Genomic DNA, 25,342 nt, shown 5'->3' on the forward strand with positions numbered 1-25,342 from the left:
CGTCCATCCCGTTAATATTCCCCAATGCTTTGCTTATTGGTTGTGTCGTCGCCCGTGCCTAATCTGGTGAGCATGGCCCGGGTTCGCTGCCGCCGTGAACATCGCAGGGATAAGCAGCCTTTTGCTTTGGGCGTTCTCCATGGAAACCAGCTGTCTGTTTGCAGCATTAAAATGGGGGGCGAGGGGTCTCAGAAATGGAGCCCTCCCATAAATAACCCCAACGGGAGAGAGACTAACAAGGGGGAACTGGATGAGTTTTAATAAGCTCCAGAGAGGAAGGCAGGCCTGTATGGTTAAGGCCAGACTGGGATTGAGGAGACCCCCGTTCAATTCCCTCCTCTGCCTATGTGACCTTGACAAGTCACTTAATCTCCATGTACCTCAGCTGCAGAATCCTTTTTCCTCATACCCTTGGACTGTCAGCTCTGAGGGGCAGGGACACAGTCTCTTACAGACCCCGAGCTCAGCTGAGGCCTCTTGGTGCTCTGTAGTCATAAGCGAGACTAGAAAATAACAATCCAATGAGATGGAAAGCCTTAAAATGCTGAGAAATTGGCCCTGGAGGGCACAATTCACATCCTCTGCATAGGCATGACAAAGATCACAGACCAGTTTACGTCTGAGCCTCTCTGGGAAATGTTTCTATTCCAGGCCATGAGATCTAATGAGAGAGAGAGAGAGAGATTGAGCCTTGCACCAGGGCGATCTCTAGCACTTGCACTGGAGATGAGATTAAGCTAAATTTAGAAGGTTACTAATTGCCGCTGCTCTGACACGCAGCACCTGGGAGGATGGTGTTGGGAGGATTAAAACTACAAAATACCTATTTATGACTTGTCCCCACATTGGAAACCCTGCAAGTGGAGTCGGGCCCCCTGCTGGATCCCTGTTATCCTTTGGAAGCCTCCATTCAAACAATGGGCCTGGCTGGGCAGTGGCCTGAAACACTGAAGTGAAATTTAACACCTGCCAAATGGCAGCGAGCGAGTGGAGAGATTTCACCCAGTCCTATTATGGTCTCGCTAGACCGGTCCTGTAGAACTAGGTGCTGGGACCGGGGCAAGTTTGGGAGCCTTAGACAGGAAGAACCTTTGGAAGAACTTATTTCCTGCGATTTGAGAAGGTGTCTGTGCCTCGACGTGCCAGCTACAGTCTCCCAGGTTTATAGGCATGTGGCAGAGGCACTAATAGGCTATCCAGGAGAGTGGGCCCTGCTGCCTGGATTCGGGCATGTCTAGGCATATGGACAACTAATAACTGAAAACTAGCTCAAGAGAGGGCTGTCAAGCTGGGGCTCACAGCTAAGGGCTCAAGGAATGTTTATTTCTAGACCTTCTTCTGCCACTCAACCAATTTTTCCACACACTTAGGTAGCTCTTGTGACAGCCAGAAAATTGGTGAGAGAGAAGGTGGGTGAGGTAATATCCTTTATTGGAGCAACTTCTGTTGGGGAGAGAGAGACACTTTTGACTCGTGCACAGCTCTTCTGGAGAAGGCGAGCTTGGTGGAGCTTGAAAGCGTGCGTCTCGCACCAACAGAAGTTGCTCCAATAAAAGATGTTACCTCGCCCGCCTTATCTCTAATATCCCGGGACTGACACAGCTACAACTTTGCAAACCGAAAATTCAGGGGTATTTTTGTCCACTCCTGTCACCATATTGAGGGGCCATGTTTAGACCTTGTAATCCCCCTCCCCGCCCCGGGAACTCTGCCCACCTTCCCCTTTAATAACTCTTCTGCAGGAGGTGTTGAATGTTGTGATTAATGCAATGTTCTCTGCCTGTTCTCCAGCTTTTCTCGCTGGCTGTCCGCCCTCTGGAGGAGGGAAATCTGCCTGAGCTGGGCACTGAGCTGCTCCGTTCTGTCAGTTCAGGGGGTGCGTCTTACTCCAGGTTTCCCTTGTGAAGAGCATTGTAAGTTCTGTGATGCAGAGTCCTCATGCATGTGTGCCACCCCCAGACCCATGTCCTCTACAGCCCAGAATGAAGCCTACGTCGGCTGGGTCATCTTCTCACATGCTGCCCAATGTCACCTAGTCCTTCCCTCCAAGGAAAGAGGCCATTAGTTGCATGCTAAGGCAGATGTTCATATGAATGGTCCTCCTGGAGCTGGCTCTTCTGATAGTCCCCTTTGATGGGGTGCTGTCATCAAACCTTCGATCTCCTGGTGTGAATAGCCTTGTACTCATTTCAGAGGTCACCCCACCGAGTCCCCAGCCCTGAGTAGCAGGAGCGTGTGCAGAGGAACTGAGGGGGTTTGAACCAGCTGCCTAAGACTCTTAGCACTCTTATCAACAGGAGGAAGAGGCCAGGGTAAGGCAGGAACAACCAGCTGGAGGACCCTGCGGGATGCCAGTAGACGGGAGCGAGACTTAAACAAATCTAGATGCTTTATCAAACAGGCCATAAGTGCAGCTTCCTGTTGTTGTCGTGAGCATTTCCAGGGCTTTGTTTTTTGGCGGGGTCCTGTGGAAATGGCTGGGCCTGATGTCAGAGCTGTTCCTGAGTGCAGGGAAATGTCTTATTCCCATTGTCTTGCATCCTCTTACCAAATGCTCGACCTTGAAAACCCGGAAATCCTTTCCTTCTGAAGGCAGATGGCACATCCTTCGGCGCTCCTGAGGAGCGCAAACAAGTAGCAAAGACACCTTGTGCTGTTCTGGGGGGCGGGAGCCCTGAGAGGGAGGAGCCATCTTGGATCTTGCATTGCCACCTGCTCTTGTTGCGACGATCAGATCCAGTCTGGAAGCAAATTTGGTTTTGCTAAATTTGTCGGGGTGGAATGGTTCCGCCATTGGTTAAGCGGGAAGGGGATTGAGCATTGAACGTGGCAGTTCCAGATCTGTGCGCCTCTGGTCTGGACCAGCGTTCCAACCACATGCATTGTTTGAGGTGTAACCCATACGTGTTTGAGGCCCCAGTTCTGCAGGTTCTTAAGTGCGTGTCAAATTACCCTGCAGAATCAGGGCCTTGCAGTGACCGGTAACTAATGAGACCTGCTGACTTTGGGTATGAATGTTTCTCTTGGAAAAGCAGCAAATACTGAGCCAGCAGCAGAAGGGGATTAGAGAGGGGTCAATCCATGGAGACTCGCTCGTGGAGCTAGGTGAGAGCTCTGTTTGCCAACTGTCAATGCCGTTTGGCCCATTGCATGCTGGCCAGCTAACCAGTCTGCTCAGTTAGCCCCATTCAGGTTCAAACAGCTTGTGAAATGTGGCTTCCAAAGACACCCGGAGGCTTCATTCCAGGGTCTATCTAGCCCGTAATCCTGTCAGTGGCCAGGACTAGCTGCTTCAGAGGCAAGTGCGTGAGCTCCCTGGTGGACAATTATGGGATCACCTGCCCATATGGGATTTCTTCTGACTCCAGGCCACTGGTGGTGGGTTGTGCCTTGAACCATGAGGCTTTATGACCCAGGTAACTTTTATCCTGCCAGATATAACTATAGATGTTCTTAGATATAGATAGATATGATTCTGAATATGAGCAACCTTTCTGATATTCTGTGAAGTTCCACCGGCTAATTATACACTATGTTAAAAGTAGTTTTGATCAGTTTTAAATGTTGCCTTTTATTTTCAATGGCTGTTCTCTTGCTCTTGCATTATATTGGAGGATAAATAAGGGTGCCAGTCTTCTATCAGCTGTTACATTAAAAATAATTACAGCTCTACCTCGATATAACGCTGTCCTCGGGAGCCAAAAAATCTTACCGCGTTATAGGTGAAACCGCGTTTTATCGAACTTGCTTTGATCCACCGGAGTGCGCAGCCTCCCCCCCCCCCCCCGAGCACTGTTTTGCCGCGTTATATCTGAATTTGTGTTCTATTGGGTCGCGTTATATTGGGGTAGAGGTGTATCTCGATCATGTTCTCTTAATCTCTAAATTAAACGGTCCCAATCTTTTCCATTTCATCACATGGAATTTTTATAGCTCCTCTAAATTCCAATGTTTACACACATCCAACTGCAGCAGATAACATGACGTGAACCACCTTGTCGGGTGCCAAGAGGATGGACAGAAACAGAATTGGCATCCTCTGCCCCTGCAGTGTAATTGGCATACAGCAGAAGGCAGCCAGAAGTGTGTAGGACTGTCTGTAAAACGCCAATTATCAGTCACAAATGCGGTGACTATTTTCCCCTGAGCCCAAGTGCTGTACTTGATGCTGTCCAAAATGCCATCTCCTGCCCTGAAGAGCCTATGGCACAGAAATCTATTGCATCTAGCTGGCAGCCCTGCCTGCATGTATGTTGTGGAGGGAAGAGCCCTGGTTGATTGCAGAGACACAGCCACAAGAATCCACTCGTCCAGCTTCATCACTGCTGGCACAAATGTAAACACAAATGATCAACATTTCTAAATAAATCCCAAGGGAGCTGGTGCATTAAAATTCATCAGACAACTTGTTTCTGGTCACTAGCCCCTGTATACAAGGCCTCCTGCTAATAGATTGTATTTGTGATGCTAACAAACATTGCAGTCAGGTTATGTATGGAATTGAGTCAACGGAAATGGCAGTGGGCAAAATCCAAGGGCTATATGATAATTCCCCTTCCCTTGTGGGCAAGTTGCCTCTCTCTTTGGCGTGTTCCGTGGTATTGGAATGTCAGAAAGATGCAGAATAATCTCAGCCAGTCAGATCTCAGCTGATGCATCCCCCTGCAGCTTCTGTATACAAATCGGAACAGTTAGAATTGGGCTCGTCACTATCAGGAGCCATTAGTTTCTATTTGAAATGTTTCTGTGAGCGCCACTACAATTAAAACATTAAGAAGCCGGAAGAGCTGTAGCAGCCAGTGCCTCTATGCAGTGAGAGCACAAACAGAAACATTTCCAGTGTCGCTACACAGCCCTCATCCGAAGAACGCCAACTGTCCTGTAAACCGTTTCACTTTCACTGTCTTGGGAGTTTCCCCTTCTCAGCTGTGATAAAAGAATACAAATGCTGTGGATCAGGGATGCCAAACCCCTCCCAACTCTAGGGAGGTGTTTAGCCGGCTCCAGTGTTGTCCACTCTCTGTTTTCTGTCTGGTCTCACTGCAGTTATTTTTTCTTACAACTTCAGCTTCTGGAGTCAGGAGATTAGGTAAGAACCTCTGCTTTCAATTAAAAATAAGTTGGTCTCGCAGTTGTAGAGAAAAGCTCGAAACATGACACAAGCGCCCCCCTGAAGACTCAGAAAATAGAAGGCAAAATCTCCTGTATTTTTAAACCAATCTCTTGATTTCGGAGGGGCCGCACTCGTGACTTTTGTACCCTCAGGACTGGCAACAATGCAGCCCCCAAGACTTGTTCAGATTCTGGAGAAGCTAAGCTTTCATTTAAAGATAACCAGAGTTTCCAGCCCTTGCGGTTGTGAAGGGGACCTGAATTTGACGTTATCTAGCATTGTCACTGTTGCATGTACTGCATGCTAAGTCGTAACACGAGAGGTCTCCAGCTTGTAAAACTAAACGGGCTCTTTACTAAGAGAGCTATTTACAGAGGGGCTGCCGCTGGCATTCAGGCCATGTGCACACAGACTGACTTCCTAGTGTCTCCTCCAAACTCTTCCCTCCTGCAACCTGTGCTCTCCCCCCAAATCCCAGGCAGGTTGGGTCAGTCAGAGCTGTAAAGGGAGATGAATTCCCCTGTTCATCTCAAAAGGGCTATTAACTCTGAAGCCCAATAATGATACTTTAAAGGTCAGATAGTTTAAACAGTTTAGGCATCCACTTGTTCTGCTGTTGCTCCAGCTAAGCCGGTACAAAAACACCACCTTGCTCCCTGCCCCACCCACCCCCTGTGCCAGCTCAACCCTTGAACTTCGGCCTGTAACTGCACCAGGCAGCTTCACGTACATCTTTGCAGCTTTCCTAGGATGTGCAGAAGGGGGAGCCCTGCTGGATTACGAAGGGGCACTACAGGGGAAGCTCCCTGCCTGCATTGCTCTTGAATACCATGGGAGCAGAGACCCAGCTGCCGCTGAGCTCCGCGTCCTGCAACTCTCCCATCTTGCTGTGGAATCTTGTGCTGTGAAGCTGGGGACACAGTGCAGGAGTGCCTGTTTGGAACAGCTGACGTAGAAACCCTTTGACAGGAGCTTTGGCATCACCCAGAGTTCATAGAAAGCATCTTTTAAGGCATTTTTATTCATGAGCTTTTATGATCAGAATAAAAACATCCGATTGGAGGCAGGATGGTCCAGTGGTTAGAGCACTAGCCTGGGACTCTGGAGACATGAGTTTAGTTCCCTGTTCTGCCACAAACTCCCTACGCTGCAGCTGGGAGCTGGAATTCCCAGCTCGGGTGGATGTACACATGCCAGCTCTGCTCGAGCTGGGGCTGTGGTGGCATGAGCGGCGGCTGAGGCTGGCCTCCCGAGTATGTACCCTTGGGGTTGGGCGTGATTCTACTCAGGCAGCTAGCCCATGCCGTCGCGCCCACGCCGCTATTTTTAGCGCACTCACTCGAGCAGAGGAAGTGTGTGTACCTCTACCCGCACGCTCCCAGCTGCAGTGGGGATAAATGCCAAGGCCAGACGGGACCATTGTGACTATCTTGTCTGACCCCCTGCCAGAGACCAGCCCCACAATATTTCCTAGAGCAGAGCTTTTAGAAAAACATCCAGTCTGGATTGAAACCTTTTCAGTGACGGAGAATCCACCAAAACCCTTGGTGAGTTGTTCCAATGGTTAATGACTCTCACTGTCAAAAATGCACGCCTTATTTCCTGTCTGAATTTGTCTAGCTTCAACTTCCTGCCATCGGATCGTGTTGGACCTTTCCCTGCTAGACTGAAGAGCCAATCATTAAATATTTGTTCCCCATGCAGGTACTTATAGACTGTCATCAAGTCACCCCTTCACCTTCTCTTTGTTACACTCAAAGTGCTCAATCTGTTTAGTTTATCACTCTAAGGGCTAGTCTACACTACCCGCCCGGATTGGTTGGGTAGAAATCGATCTCTCTGGGATCGATTTATCGCGTCTCATCGAGACGCGATAAATCGATCCTCGAATCGACGCGCTTTCTCCCACCTCGTCAGGAGGAGTAAGGGCCGTCGACGGGGGAGCCGCGGCGGTCGATTTGCCGCCGTCCTCACAGCAGGGTAAGTCGAATAGGATATGCCGAATTCAGCTATGCTATTCGTGTAGCTGAATTTCCATATCTTAAATCGACCCCCCCACTTAGTGTAGACCTAGCCTTAGGCAGATTTTCTAATCCTTTATCATTCTCATGGCTCTTCTGTGAACCCTCTCTAATTTATCACCATCCTCCTTGAACTGTGGACACCAGAACTGGACACAGGATTACAGCAGCGGTTGTGGCACTGCCAAATTTAGAGGTAAAATAATCTCTCTGCTCCTACTCGAGATTCCCCTGTTTATGCATCTCAGAATCGCATTAGGTCTTTGGTCATAGCTTCGCACTGGGAGCTCATGCATTAGGTCTTTGGTCATAGCTTCGCACTGGGAGCTCATGCATTAGGTCTTTGGTCATAGCTTCGCACTGGGAGCTCATGTTCAGCTGATTATCCACCAACACCCCAAATTCATTGTCAGACTCACTGCTTCCCGAGATAGAGTCCCCCACCCTGGAAGTATGGCCCACAGCCTTTGTTCCTAGACACATACATTTACATTTAGCTGTATTAAAACGCGTATTGTTTGCTTGTGCCTGGCTCACTAAGAGATCCAAATTGCTCTGTATCAGTGACCTGTCCTCTTCAGTATGTACCACTCTGCCAATTTTTATGTCAGCTGCCAACTTTATCAATTAATATTTTGTTTTCTTCCAGGTCACTGATAAATTTTAAACAGCTTAGGGCCAACAACTTGCATCCCCTGTTGGACCCCACTAGAAATACACCTGCTTTTTGATGATTCCTTGTTTACAGTTCCATTTTGAGGTCTGTCAGTTAGGTCGTTTTTAACCCATTTAATGAAAATCAGCATTCATAGTCCAATCAATTCCTCAGCCAGCTCGTTGAAAACTCTTGCATGCAAGTTATCTGAACTTGCTGATTTTAAAATGTCTAACTTTGCTTACTTCTGTTTAACTTCCTCCAGAAATTCCAGTGGACTGGAAAGAGTGTTATCGTCATATGATATGACTACAACGTCTGTGTTTTCCCGAAATACAGAACAAAAATATTTATTGCCCAATTCTGTCTTCTCTGAATTATTATTGATAATTTTGTCATTTCCATCTAGTAATGAACAAATATTGTTGGCAGGATTCTTATTGTTCCTAATATATTAAAATCCTTCATATGATCCATAACTCTGCTGACCATAGATTTCTCCTTGTGTCCTTTGCTTCCCTTATCAATTTTCTACAATTCCTAGCTTCTGATTTATATTAATTACTGTTGCCTTCCCCTTGCTTCTGTTTATTATATATTTTATTTTTATAGCTGCCTTCACTTCGCCCTCTCAACCAGCTCAATTTTTAAACTAATATGGCCTCCTTCCTTGATTGTGGCTTTTTGGACTTCTAGTAAAGTATTCTTAAACAATTCCCAGTTATCGTTTATGTTTCTCTGATTAAATTCTTCCCTCAGTGGATTTGGTGCATAATTGTTTTCAGCTTTGTGAAATTGCTTGTTTTAAAGCACCAAGTATTTATATCTCACTGGTTTGGACTTCATTCTGTTTGCACATTATAAATGTGATCAATGCAAACATATCCTTCACCTCTTCATTCTTCAGTTCACCATCTGTACAATGAGAATAGCAGCACTGCCCTGCCTCACAGGGGTGATTGGAGGGTAAATATACTGATGACTGTGAGGCACTCAACTACTATAGTGATGGGCGTACACAAGATAGATAACGACCGATGCTCACGGCTTCCTTGTTTCTGATCGTTTTTATAAAACTAGTCCGTGCATAAACTATGTTTTGGGTTTATTGTTAAGAGGCGTCACCTGCCTACAGTTTCATGTGTTTAAAAACAAAATCTGTTTGTAAATTAGTGAGGCACAAAATGACGTTGGGCTCCAGCTCTGAAATTTCAGATGCGGCTCCTAGACTCCTGCACGGATTTGCTTGTAACTTTCCAGACAATGAAATCGTTATCCTGAGATGAAGTGCTGGGAGGGTAGGAGACAACCTGTGCCTGCCGATAGTGGGGGAGGGAGTGAGGGCAGCCGGCTTCAGCAGTGTTACTGAGCATGCTTAGTCCACGTACACGCCAAGCAGCAAATCTGGGGGGGCATAAGACCCTACATGCCGCCCATGTTTTCAAGCCTGACAAAGGATTCATACTGCACAAACTCAGTGCCGCCTTTAAGCATGGCACCCCAGTGATGCCTGCCTACGGTTGGTACTGGGCTTTGGGAGCCTCCGATTACATGTGCTATTGCCGTGCGAGGTGTCCTTTACAGTATCGGTTTCACGTTGTTCTGAGTGTTCAGAGTTGTCAGCTGTGGAGTGTCCTCTGCTCTTGCGCCTGGTGCCCTGCCAGATCCTGGGATCTCAGTGGGTGCCGAGGGGCTCTGGGGTTTGATGCTCAGTTTTGGATGCTGCCCTTTGTCTGTAGTAGGGCTGGTTCCTGGGAGTCAGGATGCACCCATAGGACTGAATTTCTCTCTCTCTCTCTGCAGGTCTCTCTTCAGCGCTGCTGGAAGTCAACGTGGGACAAGCCTCTATCTCTACGATCCAAGGGCAGAGGGTGGTGTTGCCGATCTGGTACACGAGCGTCTCTCAGAGTCGTCCCTATGTCTCGTGGGTCCTTGAGAGACCTGGAGCCAATCGTTTGCAGGTAAAAGGCATGGGGGGCAGGGAGGTGGACACTTTTTGCAGGGGAGCTCAGGGCTCCGGTTGTGCCTCACTGGGGCACTCTGGGGGCTTGGCGAGAGGTCTCACAGCGAGAGGAGAGGCTTCACTGGTGACCACGGGTGAGAGTGTCAGCGGCTGGCTGCACCTCAGCTACCAGCTCCTCTCCCTTGGCTCCTCCATGCTCCTGTTAGGTTGGGAGGGGGAGCTGGGAGCTGCTCTGTCAGGTGACCCGCACCTCATTGGGGGGCAAGTATGACAGTGAATGAGCGCGTCCAGTGTGGGCTCCCTTGATGGCTGCTGTGGCATAGGTCGCAGAGCCCTACCTGGTGCATACGAGCCCACAGGGAATCTAGGTATTTGCCTGGAAAGTGGCCTAGGGCCTAGCTTCTCCTCCCGCCTCTGTGTCAACTTAGCCTGACAAGGTAGGGTATAACTTTTACTGGACTGACTTCGGTTGTGGAAAGAGACGAGCTTTCGAGCCACACAGAACTCTTCTTCAGGGCTGGGACAGGTACTCACCGCTAAATAAATCTGTTCCACCTGGTATTGAACTGTGACGCTCTCCGATCTGAAGCAGAGCTCTATGGAGCTCAGAAGTGTGTGTCTCCCCAACAGAAGTTGTTCCGATGAACGATGTTATCTCACCCACCTCGTCTCTCGTATCCTGGGACTACACAGCTACATCAACTCTGCTCATCTTAGACTGGTCATTCAGTCTGGGGGTAGGCGCGGAACTAGGGGGGGCAGGGGGAGCTGCCTCACCCCCTGGCTTGAAGTGGTTTCCATCATATATATGGGTTACAGCGTGATTCAATGGCTCTCAGCACCCCCCACTATACAAATTATTCCAGCGCCCCTCAGTCTGGGACCCTGTCTGTAAAATGGAGATGCGGCTGTGGGACGCAAGGAAATATTTGTCAAGTGCTGTAGAAGGCTAGTCGGCGGCAGAGGTGGGGATAAAACTCGGGGTCTTCCAGCTTCCTGTCCTGGGCTTAATCCCATGACTAGACAATGTGGATTCTGGAGATACCAGCTCCTCCCATGCAGCAACTTTTTCAAAATTTCCATGCGAGCATGGTGAGATTTGCTCACAGAACCGCTCTGCCTCCTCCCAGGTAAATGTGACCCAGGTTCACACATGTTTCTGATGAAACTCTTGTACTTTTCTTTGCCCAGTCCTAGAAAAGAGGGCTCCCGCCACCCCAAAAAATGTCCTGGGTTCATCTACGATATCTGGGCCTCCCCTACACCCTGGGGATAAGCCATTGTGGAAGAGCAGCCTGTTCAGTGCGATGAAATGTCTTGTCCCGGGCATTGCAACACGTCGGTGTGACCAGGGCTTTCCAAACGCCGAGGAAAGTGTGTGTGAGGATGGGGTGTGCGGCATTTTTCAAGTGCTGCCGACTCCTGGTGTTGCACTGCCCAGTTTCGACAGAGCCACTTTGTTACTTGACTAGCTTTAATTTCCATCTGCTTGATCTGACTCCGAGCACAAAGGAGCATCTGTTGGGGTATCTCCATGGGGAGCAGTGTACAACAAGCTAACCAGATCGCTGACACGGACAATAGTGTATTACGTTGCCAGGAGGAGCCGGAGGGCAGAGAGGGATGGAAGGGACCCATTGCAGCCTCACCAGGCCTGTGAGCAGTGAGAGGAGCCTGGAGGAAGGGTTCTGCGCGGGGACAGCTGGAGCTGGGCCAGGCTAGTGCATGCACTAAGGGGCCGGGAGAGCCCAGGGAAGGGACCGCAGCTAAGTGCGGCTTCCTCCCTGTGCTGTACAGCAGTGGTTCTCAAAGCCAGTCCGCTGCTTGTTCAGGGAAAGCCCCTGGCAGGCCGGGCTGGTTTGTTTACCTGCCGCGTCCGCAGGTTCAGCCGATCGCGGCTCCCACTGGCCGCGGTTTGTCGCTCCAGGCCAATGGGGGCGGCGGGAAGGGCAGCCAGCACATCCCTCAGCCCGCGTGTGTCGCCAGGTTTTGTCCCACAGACGTCTCTGAATTTTGTAATCTGTGGATTCCTGGTGAATGTTCAGAATTTGAAGGCTTGCTCCGTTGTGCATGGGCAGCCTTCGTTCTGGCATTTCCTAACTCCTGGGCTCTTGACTTTGCAACTATAATGTTCTTTTAACATATGTCTTGTGTGTAATAAGTAAAGAAAGTGCGACTGAGACACGGGGGCTGCTATTTGCCTCTGATGCGACGCCAGTGTGACTGATGCAGAAATGTCTACCTGAGTCTGCAGAGAACCTAGGGCGATCGCTTGCAGAGGTGTGAATTGTCCCCTCGTTCCCAGTGCAGGGTTAACTCAGTGCCCAGCGATGCGGATTTAATGGTCACCATGGTTAACTATTTCATTCCTTATGTAGGAAAGGAGAGGAAGGGTCACAGATCATCACTAAGTCGGGTGCTTATTTGTGAGGACTCAGTCATCAGCAGTGACTCAGCGGGGGCTGATATTGAATAATGTGGGTGGAGCTTGGCAGAGTTTTACCACTTTTTTTCCCAGTTTGACCCCTATCCTCACTTGGGTTTCTCCCATAAAAAGGGGGAGGGATGGTATCAGAACCGCTATGTTCAACTAAAAAATCATGAGAACAGCCGTTATGACAAGGATAAAGCAGCACTGGCTGTTTACGAACCAGGGGCTAGAAAAGTAAAGCAACTCAGAAGCTAGGCAGGCCCCCTAAGCCAAGAAATATATGGATGCTTCCAAAGTTTGCTATTTTTTTTTTTTAAATGAAATCAAACTTGGTTCAGCACCAACCCCACAGTGCGTTTCATGGCTAAGTCACCAGCCCCAAGAACAGAACTTGCCACACATTGTAGGGTAGGTTGACCTGTGGACAACAGTAGTCAAATATTTAGTGTTCTGGCTGGTTAAATCTGTGGTGACCCATCGGTACCTGCACAGGTGAGTCACACATTGGTCCAGAGCAGCGTCCTCACCTTGGGACTGTTGGAGGAACAGCTGTGATGTTATGGTGCCAGCGTCTAGGCAGTATTCTGCTTTTGTTTAGATTCAAAAGCCCATCTAGTCTCGGTGCCTGCTCCCCCGTCCCTGTGACAGTCCTGTCACCCCCACGGCAACTCAGCACCATCGCTGTGAGGTGCCAGACTGTTACCGCGTCAGGTGGGGAACAGGCTGCAGGAGCTGATGAACTGCCGAGCCTGGATCGTGACTCCTTCCCATGTGCTGAGAGAGGAGAGCTTGCGCTCATCCAGCGGGACAGTTTGGTTGAAATGGCTCAGTCCCGTGAGTGGTGTCTCTCCGGATCCCGTCCGCCACGGATCTGAGCCCTTTGAAGTCCAGCAGAAACGGCTTTGTCCCCCAGCTCCTCTCTGCTCCCATTTTCCTTCTGCCCTCACCTAAGCTCAGGCCTCGCTTGACCTTTGTTAGAGGCGTAGCTCCTGCTCTGTCCTGCACTCTACCACGCTGCTCGGGGCTCTGCAGTGATGGTGGCTCGGCCGCTGCCACCTCCTTCGGGGAGTCTGTGCCATTGCTGTAGTTGTCGTGGCTCTTAAATTTACTTCACTCTCTACCATCGCCTCTGTGCATCTGCCTCAGCCCCACCGCTGCTGCGTCTCCTCTCCCAGGAGCTCCTTTCACTGGCTTCTCCACGTACCAGCTCTCCAGAGCCCAGCATGTGCAAAATGCTCCTGCCGTGCCCACCTCCTCTCGTGTGACAGACGTGCGACTCCATCCTCTGTGTCACTACACGCTCACGGCGAGATCCAGCCCCTCCTGGGTTTAAAGCCCAGGTGACCTACTCACTCTCTCTCCTCTGACCTAGCACTAGGCTTCCCACGACAGGTGCGACGTCCTTCTTCCCTGCAGCTCCTGCCACTCTCTGGGACAGCCTCCCTGGATCTCTGCACCGCTCCCGTTTCCAGAAGCCATCTGAGCACAGGGCCTTTTCTCCCTGGCCCACTTCACTGTCCCCCTAATGTCCTGTTTCACTGGAACCTTGGTAGCGCTGCACTCTGGGGAGTGTGGGGATGTTCTATTACACGCTGTGTAGCCTCGGCTTCCCCGTCTTTACTCTTTGTCCTGCCCTCTCTCAGCTACGCTGATCCCTGGAAAGTATTCGGTGTCCTCATCAGCCCCGTCCCAGCATCTCCTCTTTCCCAGCTCCCTTAGTCTCTCCGCCATTCCTTACCCTCTCCTCCATGGGTCATGCTTGTTGCTCTCCGTTGCTTCTCTCGTGTTTTATTGCGGGCTTCCCAAGCCCTAATCCACAGAGGGATTGATAGTGAGGATTGACTGCAGTGGAGCTGCCCCCTGACGCCCACTGGCCCAGGCTATTAGTGGTTATGATGCAATCTGGAGATGTGCCTCTTGAAGCCAAAGCAACCCACTTGCCCCCTGATGGCTGCAGGACTCCCAGGTGCATTGTATTCTCTTCTCTTCTCTTCTCTTCTCTTCTCTTCTCTCTTCAGATACTGACATACATGGACGGGACGGTGAAAGTGCAGGAGACGTACCTGAAGAACCGGACTGGCTTTGTGTACCCTATGCCTTTCTTCAACATTTCCATTGCCATTAACAACACCCAGGAAATGGATTCTGGCGAATACATGTGCACAGTCAACATTGTGGATGACGATACCATCAACGGGAAAAATATTGGACTCATCAACCTCACCGTTCTGGGTAAGTTCTGGGTCCTTGCATGCTCCCTCCCAGCCCCGGATGTGCCCTTTTGGGGCTGTGGGGGCTGATGCGAGGCACCAGGGTGGGCCCAAACGGGATGTGCAGCTCCATGCTGGGCAGTTTGTGACAGCACCACCTGTGGTGGGCATCAGCTGGCTGCTGCGGGGGGAGAGAGATGAAAGATAAAAACTGTTCCTGTAACAGACTTGAGTTTAATTGTCCAGAAACTGAGGGTTGTGGTCCGGACCACAAAGACAGTCTGTTACCACGGTGATGAGTGCAGTGTAAAAAGGAGAATTGGATAGAGTCTCTTGTCATGATCACATCCCATAGCCCAATGCACTAACATAAAACCTCATGACCGAAAGTAAAGAGCGAGTGCCTCAAGGTGATACGCTAGGTCCCGGATTGATTACTGATAATCCAGAAAGTGAAGGTGTGGGGGGCAGTAAGGTAGCAAAATTTGCAGATGACAGTTATTTGGGTTGTTCAGGACCATAAAGGATTGCGAGACATCTCCAAGACCAAACCAAGCTTAGGGGAAGGGGTCACATGAAGTCCAATGAAATTCAATGGTACTAAATTGGAGGGAGAAACGTAAGCTATTCGTACACCTTACAGGGTTCTCAATTATCTGCATCAACTCAGGAAAGGGACCTGAGCATCTCTGCAGATAGCTCAATGGAGCCTCTGCTCAATGCACAGCTGCAATAAAAAGCAAACAAGATGTTGGGAGGTATAAGGAAAGGAATGGAAAATAATTGGAAGATATTATAATGTCATTATAGCAATCAGTAGAGCAGCTGGGTGCTGTGTGCAGGATACTGCAAAGCTGGGAGTGGTTCAGAGAATGGTACAGGGCTGGACAAACTCGATAAAGAGAAACAGAATCTGGGGGTTATCTTAGAAGGGAGATGAATTAAGGGAGGGACACGGAAAGTCTATTGAATAATGAACAGTCTAGAGAAGGTACATTGGGAGCTTTGGTTCTCCTACACAAATAAAGGGACGGTAACTGTAATTTAAAGGTGGCACATTCAAAACCAATAAAAGCAAATACTTTTTCACTCAGTGCATAATTAGCTGTTGGGACTTGCTGCCACAGCATGGCATTGACACCAAGAATTGAACAAGAATCAAAGAGGGAGTGGCCATTTATATGGACACCTAGAATACCCAGGGTTACCATAGTTAATGCCAAGAAGGTTTTTGGGAGGGTATTAAACCTCCTCCTTCAGGGCTTGGGCTGGTCGCTGCTAGCGATCCGGATGAGACCTAATGTAAGGGCAGATCACACCACATCATCATGCTGTGAGGTTCTTACATCATCTTCTGCCGCTGTCTGACAGGATCCTGGGCTAGATGGACCTTGGGTCTGATCCGGTCTGGCAATGCCGGTGTTCTGATGCTGTAACTGAGACTTTCCAAACAGCCTAGGGGATTTAGAAGCATGACTCTCATTCTAGTTAACCAAGTGGCTTGTTGCGTTGTGGCACTGGGGCCTGGCATAAATCTTGCACCGTAGCAATATTGAATGTGTGGGACGTCTTGACAGTTCAGAAATCAACGTTTCAACAGAACCTCACCACAACTCCATCCCCTGCTGTCATCTGTGGACAGCTCTCGGGGTCTGGCTGTTGCTGCCCTTCGGCCTGCCGCAGCGAGACACCTCTAACCTGACCAGATAAGAGGTTGGTTTCAGTGCAGTAAACCTACCATTGGAACACGGGACACTGCTGATGCTGCGCTGTGTGGTTGCTTTAGGGAAACGAACCATTTACTGGGCATTGCAGATCCACCTGGAGCCGGGGTGCTTTCCTGGGTTGTTCACAATAACAGCCGCTGAGGGGTTTTCTCTACAGCGTTGGCAGCAGAGCCAGAGTTAGGAAAGTGAGGGTGCAGGTTTCAAGTTTACATGACTACTCTGGATTTCCGGTATGGATTTGTTTGGTGCTGCCTGTGGCCAATAGATGGCGCTGTTTCTTTTTGCAAGTTACAGCTGGGACTAGGCCCTATAATGATGTCCGCATTCAAAAGGCACTAACCCGTCTTCTCCTCCTGCTCTCTCCAGTTCCTCCATCCCCCCCGACGTGCCAGATCCATGGGAAACCCTATCTTGGGGGCAACGTCACCATGAGCTGCAAGTCATCCTTCAGCAAGCCCAGCCCCAAGTACAGCTGGCAGCGTACCGCCCCCAACACCCAGGTCTTCTTCGCACCAGCCCAAGGTAGGAATCCCCACCCTGAGTGCACCAGGATCGTGGCACTGATTGGGTATCCAGCAGGAAACCCTGATGCTCTCACCAAGGGGTCTGAGTGGCTGGGGCAATGTGGGAAAAGGGAGGAGGATCATTCTCACCAGGCACTGGCTTCCCCGTGGCATTCACCTGGCTTGTGGCCAGTTTGGAGCAGGTCCATGGACCAGGCATTCTGTGCTATCAAACAGCTGCACACTCGTGCCAGGCACCAGGGGGTAACATTGCAGCATTAAACTACTGGGTGTGTTCTATTGTGTGTGCACCCGACTCCATCCCTACCCAGCTGGACCAGTCACCTGGGGGAATGTGCATCTGTCGGCTCTGCAGTTTAACGTCCCCACCACTTGGGGAGAACGCTGTGTTCAGTCTGACTTCCCTCCCAGCTCTGAAACGGCTGGACCTCACTGGGCTGAATCCTCAAAAATCCCCATTTGGGCAGAGCCCGAGCATGGAAAACGGAGGCCCAGGAGGTGACTGTTCTGAGCACACGGAGTCAGGGGATTTGCATGGGAACTTCACGGGCTGCCACATCCAGAGCTGCAGTGGGGTGGAGAAAAGGTCAGGGAGTCCTAACTTAGTAACAGATGGAATCTTTCAAACTCCCTTCTTTGATTTGATCCTCCCTTCTCTCTCTGCCTTGCTGGAAGTCACGTGTGTTCCTTACAGGGACCCTGGTTCAGAAGGGTAGTGACTGTATAACAGAGGGGAAGGGTGGCATTGCGGTTAAGTCAAGGACTGGGAGGAGGGAGATCTGGGTTGAATTCCCAGCTCTGTCACCAACTCCCTGAGTGGCTGTGGGCAAGTCATTGAATGTCTCTGGCCTCAGCTCCCCACCCTTCCTTTCCCCCGCCCTTTGTCCTGTCTATGAAGCACTGGAATGGGTTACCTAGGGAGGTGGTGGGATCTCCTTCCTTAGAGGTTTTTAAGGTCAGGATTGACAAAGCCCTGGCTGGGATGATTTAGTTGGGGTTGGTCCTGCTTTGAGCAGGGGGTTGGACTAAATGACCTCCTGAGGTCCCTTCCAACCCTGATATTCTATGATTCTATGTAGATTGTAAGCGCTACGATGAATATGTACATATCCCACACCTAGCATGATGGGTCTCTGATCTTCGTTGACGCTGCGATGATACAGATCCTCCCAACACCGAGTGGGACTTTCAGGGGGAAGAGATGTCAGATGAGTGAATTTAGCATTTGAACTAGTCAGATTTCTGTCAAGCACGCAGCATAGCATAGCAGGCATTCCTTTTCCCCTGTCTGGGGATTTATGCAGACTGGATCTCTTGGTTAGTGGAGTTCTATTAGTCATGGTCACTTCTCCTAATTTGCATTGTCCCCCCTGCTCCTGATGTCTGCTCTTGTGTTTAATTAAATACCGGACGATTGTTTTATGAAGGGAAGAAGTCAGGAAATGTAAAAGGGCAGGTTCTCACAGCAACATGCCCTCCCCTGGTGGCGCACACTCGCCCACCTGGCGTGCAGCACCCCCTTCATCGCTCGTCAGGCTGTTACATACCATTGCCACGCTCGGTTCTTGGTATGCAGCGGCTTCCTTGACTTCCCTGCCTTTCTCTGAACTGAGTTCTTGATTGGCTCTAGAGCAGAGAGAGTCAGCCTTGGACGTTTAGTATTCCCAACCCCCACTAGGAAAGGTTTGGGGTTGTTGGATGTGGGGGTTAGCTTGGGCCTCTCTAACAAATTATTTTAATATGCTCATGGAAAGTTACAGGTACGGGTGTGACTCCTGAGTCAGCCTGGGAGGAGACTACAACGTGTGCACTCAATAGCTCGTTTCACCGAAGGATCTCCAAATATTTCCATATCCATTACGCTAATACCTCTGTGAAGTGGGGCAAGTATTCTCCCCCTTTCATAGGGATGTTGCTGAACGTCCGAGAGGTGAAAGGACACCCCAGGGCCTCACTGTAGATGGCAAAGCTGCGAATAGACCTCAGGAGTCCTGACTCCCAGTCAGGTTCTTGAAGAATCACTGCCCTACATGGTGGTTGTAGGTGTGTCAGTCCCAGGATATTACAGAGACCAGGTGGGTGAGGTAATAGCTTTTATTGGACCAAGCGTCTCTCTCTCACCAACAGAAGTTGGTCCAGTAAAAGATATTCCCTCACCGACCTTGTCTCTCTACATAGTTTTAAGCACAGTAACAATTTTGGCAGGTAACCTCATTCGTCACGACCCCTCGCGCGCGTCAGTACGGGCTCATTGTCTCTGGCTCTCCCGCCACCACCAGCCTTACGCTAACAGCCTGGCCAAAGTTACGCTAATTATGCTCCTCTTGTTACGATGGAAGAGAGGGTTGGGGACGCTTTGCCTGACCTCCGGGATGAGTGTCATTCCCGTTGACAACAGAGCTGCTGACATTTCACAGCTGTCAGGAAATACACTCGTTCCTCCATTTTTACTAGTGTCCAGCTTCATAGCCACGGCATGTTAGCTGTGTCTCGGCTTTCCTTTTCCTTTACTACTTCCTGACTTGTAGCATCTCGGCCCTGTAGGTGAGGCCTGTCCTAGGACACTTCCCTGGGCCGCAGTATTCGCTGCCACTTGCTATCTCCAGTGCCTGCCCGTGGCTGGGCTCTAAGCCATGCTAAGAGGGTGGGTTGCTTGTAGGGATCTCCCCCTCCCCACATGTCTGCTCACCTGCAAACAGCAGTGGAGGCTCAGCGGCCATACAGCAGACAGAGACTGCTTTGCAGGGGTGTTACACATGCCAGTGCTTAGTACAAACCATCAGGCTACCAGATTGGCACACAGGGAACAAACGTCTGGAGCCAAATGCATCGCTAGCGTAACTCCCCTGGAGTCGGTGGGATTGTGCCTGGGGTGAGTTGGGCTACTGACGCCAAGGCTCTGCTGCGGGATGTTTCCTCTATTCCCAGCCTCTCGGGAAGAATAGCTGAACGGCTCGGATGGCTCCCAGAGACTTGTGGGTGATTAGATACAGCCCTGAGTATCTCATCCAGCAGGTCATCAGCCAGAGAACGTATCCTGCTTCCCATCAGGGTCTGCACCCCGTCATCACAGCATCACTAGCATTATTCATTATTACCGCAGTCCTCGGGGACCCCCATCAGGCTCAGAGCCTGTGGCGCTAGGTGCTGTACGAACAGAGGATACCCAGGCACTGGTTTTTAATTTGTGAAGTGTGACGAGGGGAAGGGATATTGCCAAGGGATGAGGAAGGTGTGGAATTTTCAGAAGTGCCTAAGTCACTCAGGGTCCGTCTGCCCTGCACAGGAAGCTGTGACTGCCGCGTGGGTTGGCATATCTGTGCCAGCTGTAATCTAGCTAGCACAAATAACCATGGTAGTGAAGGTATGGTGGCACAGGCTTCAACATGGGCTAGCTGCCCCCATGCAAACCCACTCTGTGCATCTACTCGGGTCCATGCTGTTCTCCTTACTTGTGCTCGCTAGATTCAAGCGGACACGGGTGTGCCTGCCACATGACCGTCACACCTGGATTCGCGCTGTAGCCGTACCCTTAGGCTCTTTGCAAAGCTGTACCCTGTGTGTGTACGTACCCTGTGGGCAGAGCCCCAGTGAGCATGTGTCTGAGGAGGACACGCAGGTGTAATCTCTTGCTGCCAGCACCACCTGTGGCGATTGTGCAATTGGTTTTACGTGGGTCCTTTTTTGTCCTCCCTCCCATCAGACCCCTTCCACTTTTCCTCTTTGAAATACATTAGTTACTATGGAAACAGTGTCACTGGTGTAAGTGTAGCTTAATAACGTGCTGAGTGCAGTAAAATGCGAGGGGAGGTGGAGGGAGGGGTGTTCCCGGCTAGTCACCACTAGCCGGGTCTTTGCTGATCCCTAAGGTTTCTGCATGGGGGAGTGTGGCACGGTCTGCCTTTGTGGGCTCCAGGATGGTTGGCGCTGTCCTGTCCCCTCTATGGGTGCTGCTCAGACTCCCCTAGGTTTCTGATTGGCTAATCTCAGTGCTGTGTGGGGTTGTGCAATGAGATCTTAGGAACCTGTCTTCACTGCCGTCCGTGTAGACGGACCCAGTCTAGCTTTGATCCCGCTAGCTCAGGTGCCAATGACAGAAAAGCTGTGGCAGCACGGGCTAGCCACTCGAGTACATACCCAGCCTGCGCTGCCACCTGTGCTTTATGGTTCCCGAGCTAGCGAGATCAAAGCTAGCTCCGGTGCATCTCCGTGTGCAGCAGTCACGCCTTTAATTGCAGTGTGGACATAGCGAGAGCTGAACAGCTGGAGGCTGCTGGTGGTAGGGCTCCGCTCTCATGGCCCTGGCTAGAGTCGGAGTTTAACCGTGGTGCCAAACCCATCTGGCTACTGCAGTCTGTGGCTTTAGACACGCGCAAAAATCTAAATAAACCCTGCAGCTGACACGTGTGTACAATAAACTTAATACAAAGCGTGCAAACCTAAGGAGGCCAACAGAAATGTATTACTGTGCCACTCCGTTCACCCCCTGAGAAGTCACTATGCCACTGGAGTATTACTCCCCACCCCAGACTGATACCTCCTTTCTGCCCCTCCCGTCTTCCCCCCGAAAGCCTGGCAGAATAAATAGGCTTGATTGCAACTGCTAAAGGCCAGTAGGCTTGGGCCGTGTCAGACTGTAGTGAAGGGCCCTGGTTCAGTCTCCCTTGATGCTGGCAGGGAGGGGCTTGTCTTGGCAGCTGGCTCTGGTTACCGACTGGGGATGTTGCCTTTTCCGATTGTGCTCTGTACTGGAGCAGATGGGAAGCTGACGAGCACCCTGGGCGCAGCCATTTGCTGGAAGGTTTGTTCTGTGTGAATGGCTGTTCGCCAGGCCGGCACCTGCTGCTGCGGCCTGTTTCCAGCAGCAGCCAATATCTGCCACCCCGCAGCTCCTTTCCAAAGCTCTGGTGAGGGTTAACCTCTCCGCTGAGCCTGTGGTCCCCAGGGCAGTGTTCCGAGGCTCCCCCGCGGCTTACACCGAGACGGGTCACGTCAAACGGGCTGTCAGGAACGCGGGTGCCGCTTTGGGCTCGGCCGCAGTGATGGAAAGGTGACACGGGCTCTGCAAGTGCCGTGTCTTCTTATGCCAAGCTGGTAATGGGCAGGATTTGTGGAAGGAACACACACACACACACACACACACACACCCTATCTGCATGGTTTAGAGAACATCTCTCTTAAAAGAAGCTCCGTGGTGTGCAGCGGGACACTTTCACTGGTTTGCTATCTGGGCTACAAGCGCCTGCAGCTGTGGGCAAAGTGGACTAAACATCCCTTCTTCGCCAGGAAGGGACACAGCGCGCTCTTTGTTTCAACAATCCTTTCGAAAGGGGATTAAATATCTGACCTTTCTTGCCACAAGCTCCGCCCCCACGGGCCTCCGTTCACATAGAAGCACCTACACCTGTGATACAGGGGGCCTCTTTTTAACACCCTGAGCTCTGGGTCACAGAATACTGCAGTCATCAGAGATGCAACAGCGCTGGGGATTAACCTTCAAACAGCGCCTCTTTGCCAAAGCATTCCTTTGCGATACAGCACAATGGCCGTGCACAGCGTGGTCCTCGCTGCTCTGTTAGGAGCAGGGCTCTGGAAGCAGGGGCAGAGATGTTTAGAGTTTATTCATTTAAAAGCTTTAAATATTGTGCGGAGCCATAATAAATGGGGGTGGTTTTGGTCAGTGAACCAGAGCGTTGGGCATGCAAGCGGCAAATGGGGAGTTTATTTGATTGTGCTGTTCAATAATGTCGCTTTATGAAAATGGCTAAACTCCAATATAATACATTCACACACACACCGTTTCAGTGTGAAACAACGATGGTTGCCCTATACCCGTCACAGAATCACAAACGCAAAGCACTATAATGTTAAGCCACATAACAGTCCATCCCCTCTCCTTCACCCACACGCATGCTCTACCACTGCGATAGCTACTGCACACCACATCGCGACCTTAACTCTGCCCCCTTAGACATGCCGGCCTCCCAGTTGGTTGCTTTAATACATCTACGCCTCTTGCACCCCATTGGCAGGTGGGATGAAATGTCATTGAGCGGTGACTTAGACTCTCCGGGTCTCTTGTTCTTCTTTATGAATTTTGCAGACCTTGCGAGAGGGACCCTGATGCTAACGAACCTCTCCAAGGAGATGTCTGGGACGTACGTCTGTACAGCAGCAAACGTAGCCGGCAGCTCCAAGTGCAACATCACCCTGGAGGTGAATTCATGTGAGTACGTTCCCTGAGCAGCAAGCTCTGCACTTCTGGAGCCCCGGTCGGGGGGAGCCGTGGCCATTAGACCTGCCGTTAATGCTTGAAGTGACCTAGATCCTTGGAAGGGAGAGTTAGCCCCAGGAGGGGAGGAGCCTGGGAACGGCTGAGGGATTCCTGCCCGCTCCAAAGGGATGCGATTTACATGTGACCTGGGAAATGTTGCTGCAGACCTGGAGTGCATGACCCATGCACAAGATTGGGGGATTATTAATAAGGCTAAGATTTTTTTCAGTTATTTTTAGTAAAAGTCATGAACAGGTCATGGGTAATAAAAATTCATGGAGGCCATGACTTGTCCTTTACTTTACTACAAATAACAGGGGGCAGAGCAGGGCTAGGTAGGGGAGAGGAATGGAGTCCCACGGGGGCAGGGTGGGAGAGACTGACAGGCCAAGCCCCCGTCATGGCGGGGGGGGGGGGAAATGACACACACAGCCCTGACTCCAGTAACTGCAGCAGGGGGCACGCAGCCACGGGGGGCACACAGCCCCTGTTCCAGAGCTGGCCCAGCTGCAGGACAGGAGTGCACAGCCCCCGCCAAGCCGTGGCCATGGGGGTGGGGGAGAGGCAATGGCCCTTGGAAGCCGCACACTGCAGCCCCAGGCGAAAGCCGCAGAGCTGGGGCACGTGGCCCCGCCCAGCCGGGGACGCTGCGGGGCTGGGGTGCACCGCCCGGCTGCAGCCACTGGTGGAAGCCGCGGGGCTGGGGCTGCAGGGTCCTGGTTCCAGCCCGCCCCCATTGCAGGGCAGGGGCGCACAGTCCCGTCTCCTCCTCCTCCTCAGTAGCGTAGCTAGGAGGGGACTGGGCCGCGGCCGCTCCCCCACTGAGCACAAGTGGCGCCTTGTCAATTTCTTGGTGCCTTTTTAATGTTTACTCACCCAGAGGGAACAGGGGGAGCGATTCAAAAAAAAAAAAAAAAAAAAAGCCACCCGCTGCGGCGCTTTTATTCACCCGGCGGCGCTCCGGGTCTTCAGCGGCAGGACCTTCACGCACTCCGCAGGTCTTCGGCGGCGGGACCTTCACGCACTCTTTGGGTCCTTCAGTGCCACCGAAGACACCTGGAGCAAGTGAAGGGCCTGCCCCCGAAGACCCAGAGTGCCACCAGATGAGTAAAAGGGCCACAGCAGGTGACGCCTTTTTTTTTTTTTTTTTTTTGGATCGCTCCCCCTGTTCCCTCCACCTGGCTACGCCACTGCTCCTCCTGAAGCCCTAGAAGCCACGGAGGTCCAGTAAAGTCACGGAATCCGTGACCTCCAGGACTAAATCGTAGCCTTAATGAACACTGTTACCGCCAGCAGCACGCTGCACAGATGGCAGCAAAGGCGAACAGGACCCAGGAGGACCTCAAAGAAGGGGATTTCTGTACCATGGGGCGGCCCCACTCCTGAATCAATGGGCTGTCCCCACCACTTCTCCTTCCCCCATTCCAAGACACGTGGGAGAAGCCCAGCTTTGCTGTGCAGAAGCCAGCCCCTCTCACGCTGACTTGGGTGCTGCATTGCTCTGGCCCTGGCGTTCCTCTCTCTAGACTCTCTCTCTCTCTCTCTCGTTCTCTGTAGCGCTCAGTGCAGCCGTGATTGCCGGAGCTGTAGTGGGGTCCCTCATTGGAGTCGGCTTAATTATCTTGTTTGTTCTCCAAATGTTCGTCTATCGAAAGAAAAAGAAAGACACGCAGGAGGAACTAGCCAACGAGATCAAGTGAGAATCCCCACATTGCTTGGCAAAAGCCCATGTGAAACATCCCAGACACGGTCCCTCTGTGGCCCCTTGACAGCTGGTCACAGAGCTGCCTGCTCAGACCCACCTGCTGGAAGGGAAGATGAGTGTTAACTGCCGGAAAGGCATCACGGGCACAAAACCACCATTTGCTTTGAGGCTGGGGATTCTGTTACAGGGTTGCCAACTCTCAGGACCCTGTGCTATTTGGTGTTTGTAATAAAGCCCCAGCTCCCAGAGTCATGCAATTATTATGACTCTCAGCTTTCATGTAAAAAACATTTCTAGCCCTCTGGAATGAGGAGAAATGCTTGAAAACAGACACCTAAAGGTTAAAAAACAGAATATTTTTTTTTAAAAAAACCCAGTTTTATTTTAATTTTTTAAATCTCATCCTGTGAGGTCTGGTTAATTCAATGCTTAGGGTTGCAACAAGTTCCCAGTGCAACGCTGTGGTCAAAAGAGCAAATGCACTTCTGGGAATCTTGAGTTAGGAGCAGAGAGGTTATTTGACCTCTGTATTTGGCACTGGTGCGACCGCTGCTGGAATCCTGTGTCCAGTTCTGGTGTCCACAGGTTGTGGTGTTTAGATGCTGCATGTGATTATTAGAACTGGGAGCACTGGCTGTTGGGAGTCTGAAAGGACAGGAAACAGGAGGAGGGGGGAGGAGTTGATGAGGCTGGGAGAGTTACAGAGTGAGCAGCTACAG

General features: G+C 50.9%; 1 protein-coding gene across 1 annotated transcript in view; it reads left to right on the plus strand.

Annotated features, from left to right (window-relative positions):
- Nucleotides 1-25,342, plus strand: part of ESAM (endothelial cell adhesion molecule) — a 91,709-nt gene that overhangs the window by 61,056 nt on the left and 5,311 nt on the right. Inside the window, exons 2-6 of the mRNA XM_034754615.1 lie at nucleotides 9,593-9,750; nucleotides 14,202-14,415; nucleotides 16,487-16,642; nucleotides 22,748-22,870; nucleotides 24,476-24,614. Of these exons, the coding sequence (XP_034610506.1) occupies nucleotides 9,593-9,750; nucleotides 14,202-14,415; nucleotides 16,487-16,642; nucleotides 22,748-22,870; nucleotides 24,476-24,614 (790 nt within the window). The remainder of the gene's footprint in view (nucleotides 1-9,592; nucleotides 9,751-14,201; nucleotides 14,416-16,486; nucleotides 16,643-22,747; nucleotides 22,871-24,475; nucleotides 24,615-25,342) is intronic.

This window comes from Trachemys scripta, chromosome 21, assembly GCF_013100865.1.
Source record: "Trachemys scripta elegans isolate TJP31775 chromosome 21, CAS_Tse_1.0, whole genome shotgun sequence".
In the NCBI taxonomy this organism is placed as follows: domain Eukaryota; kingdom Metazoa; phylum Chordata; order Testudines; family Emydidae; genus Trachemys; species Trachemys scripta.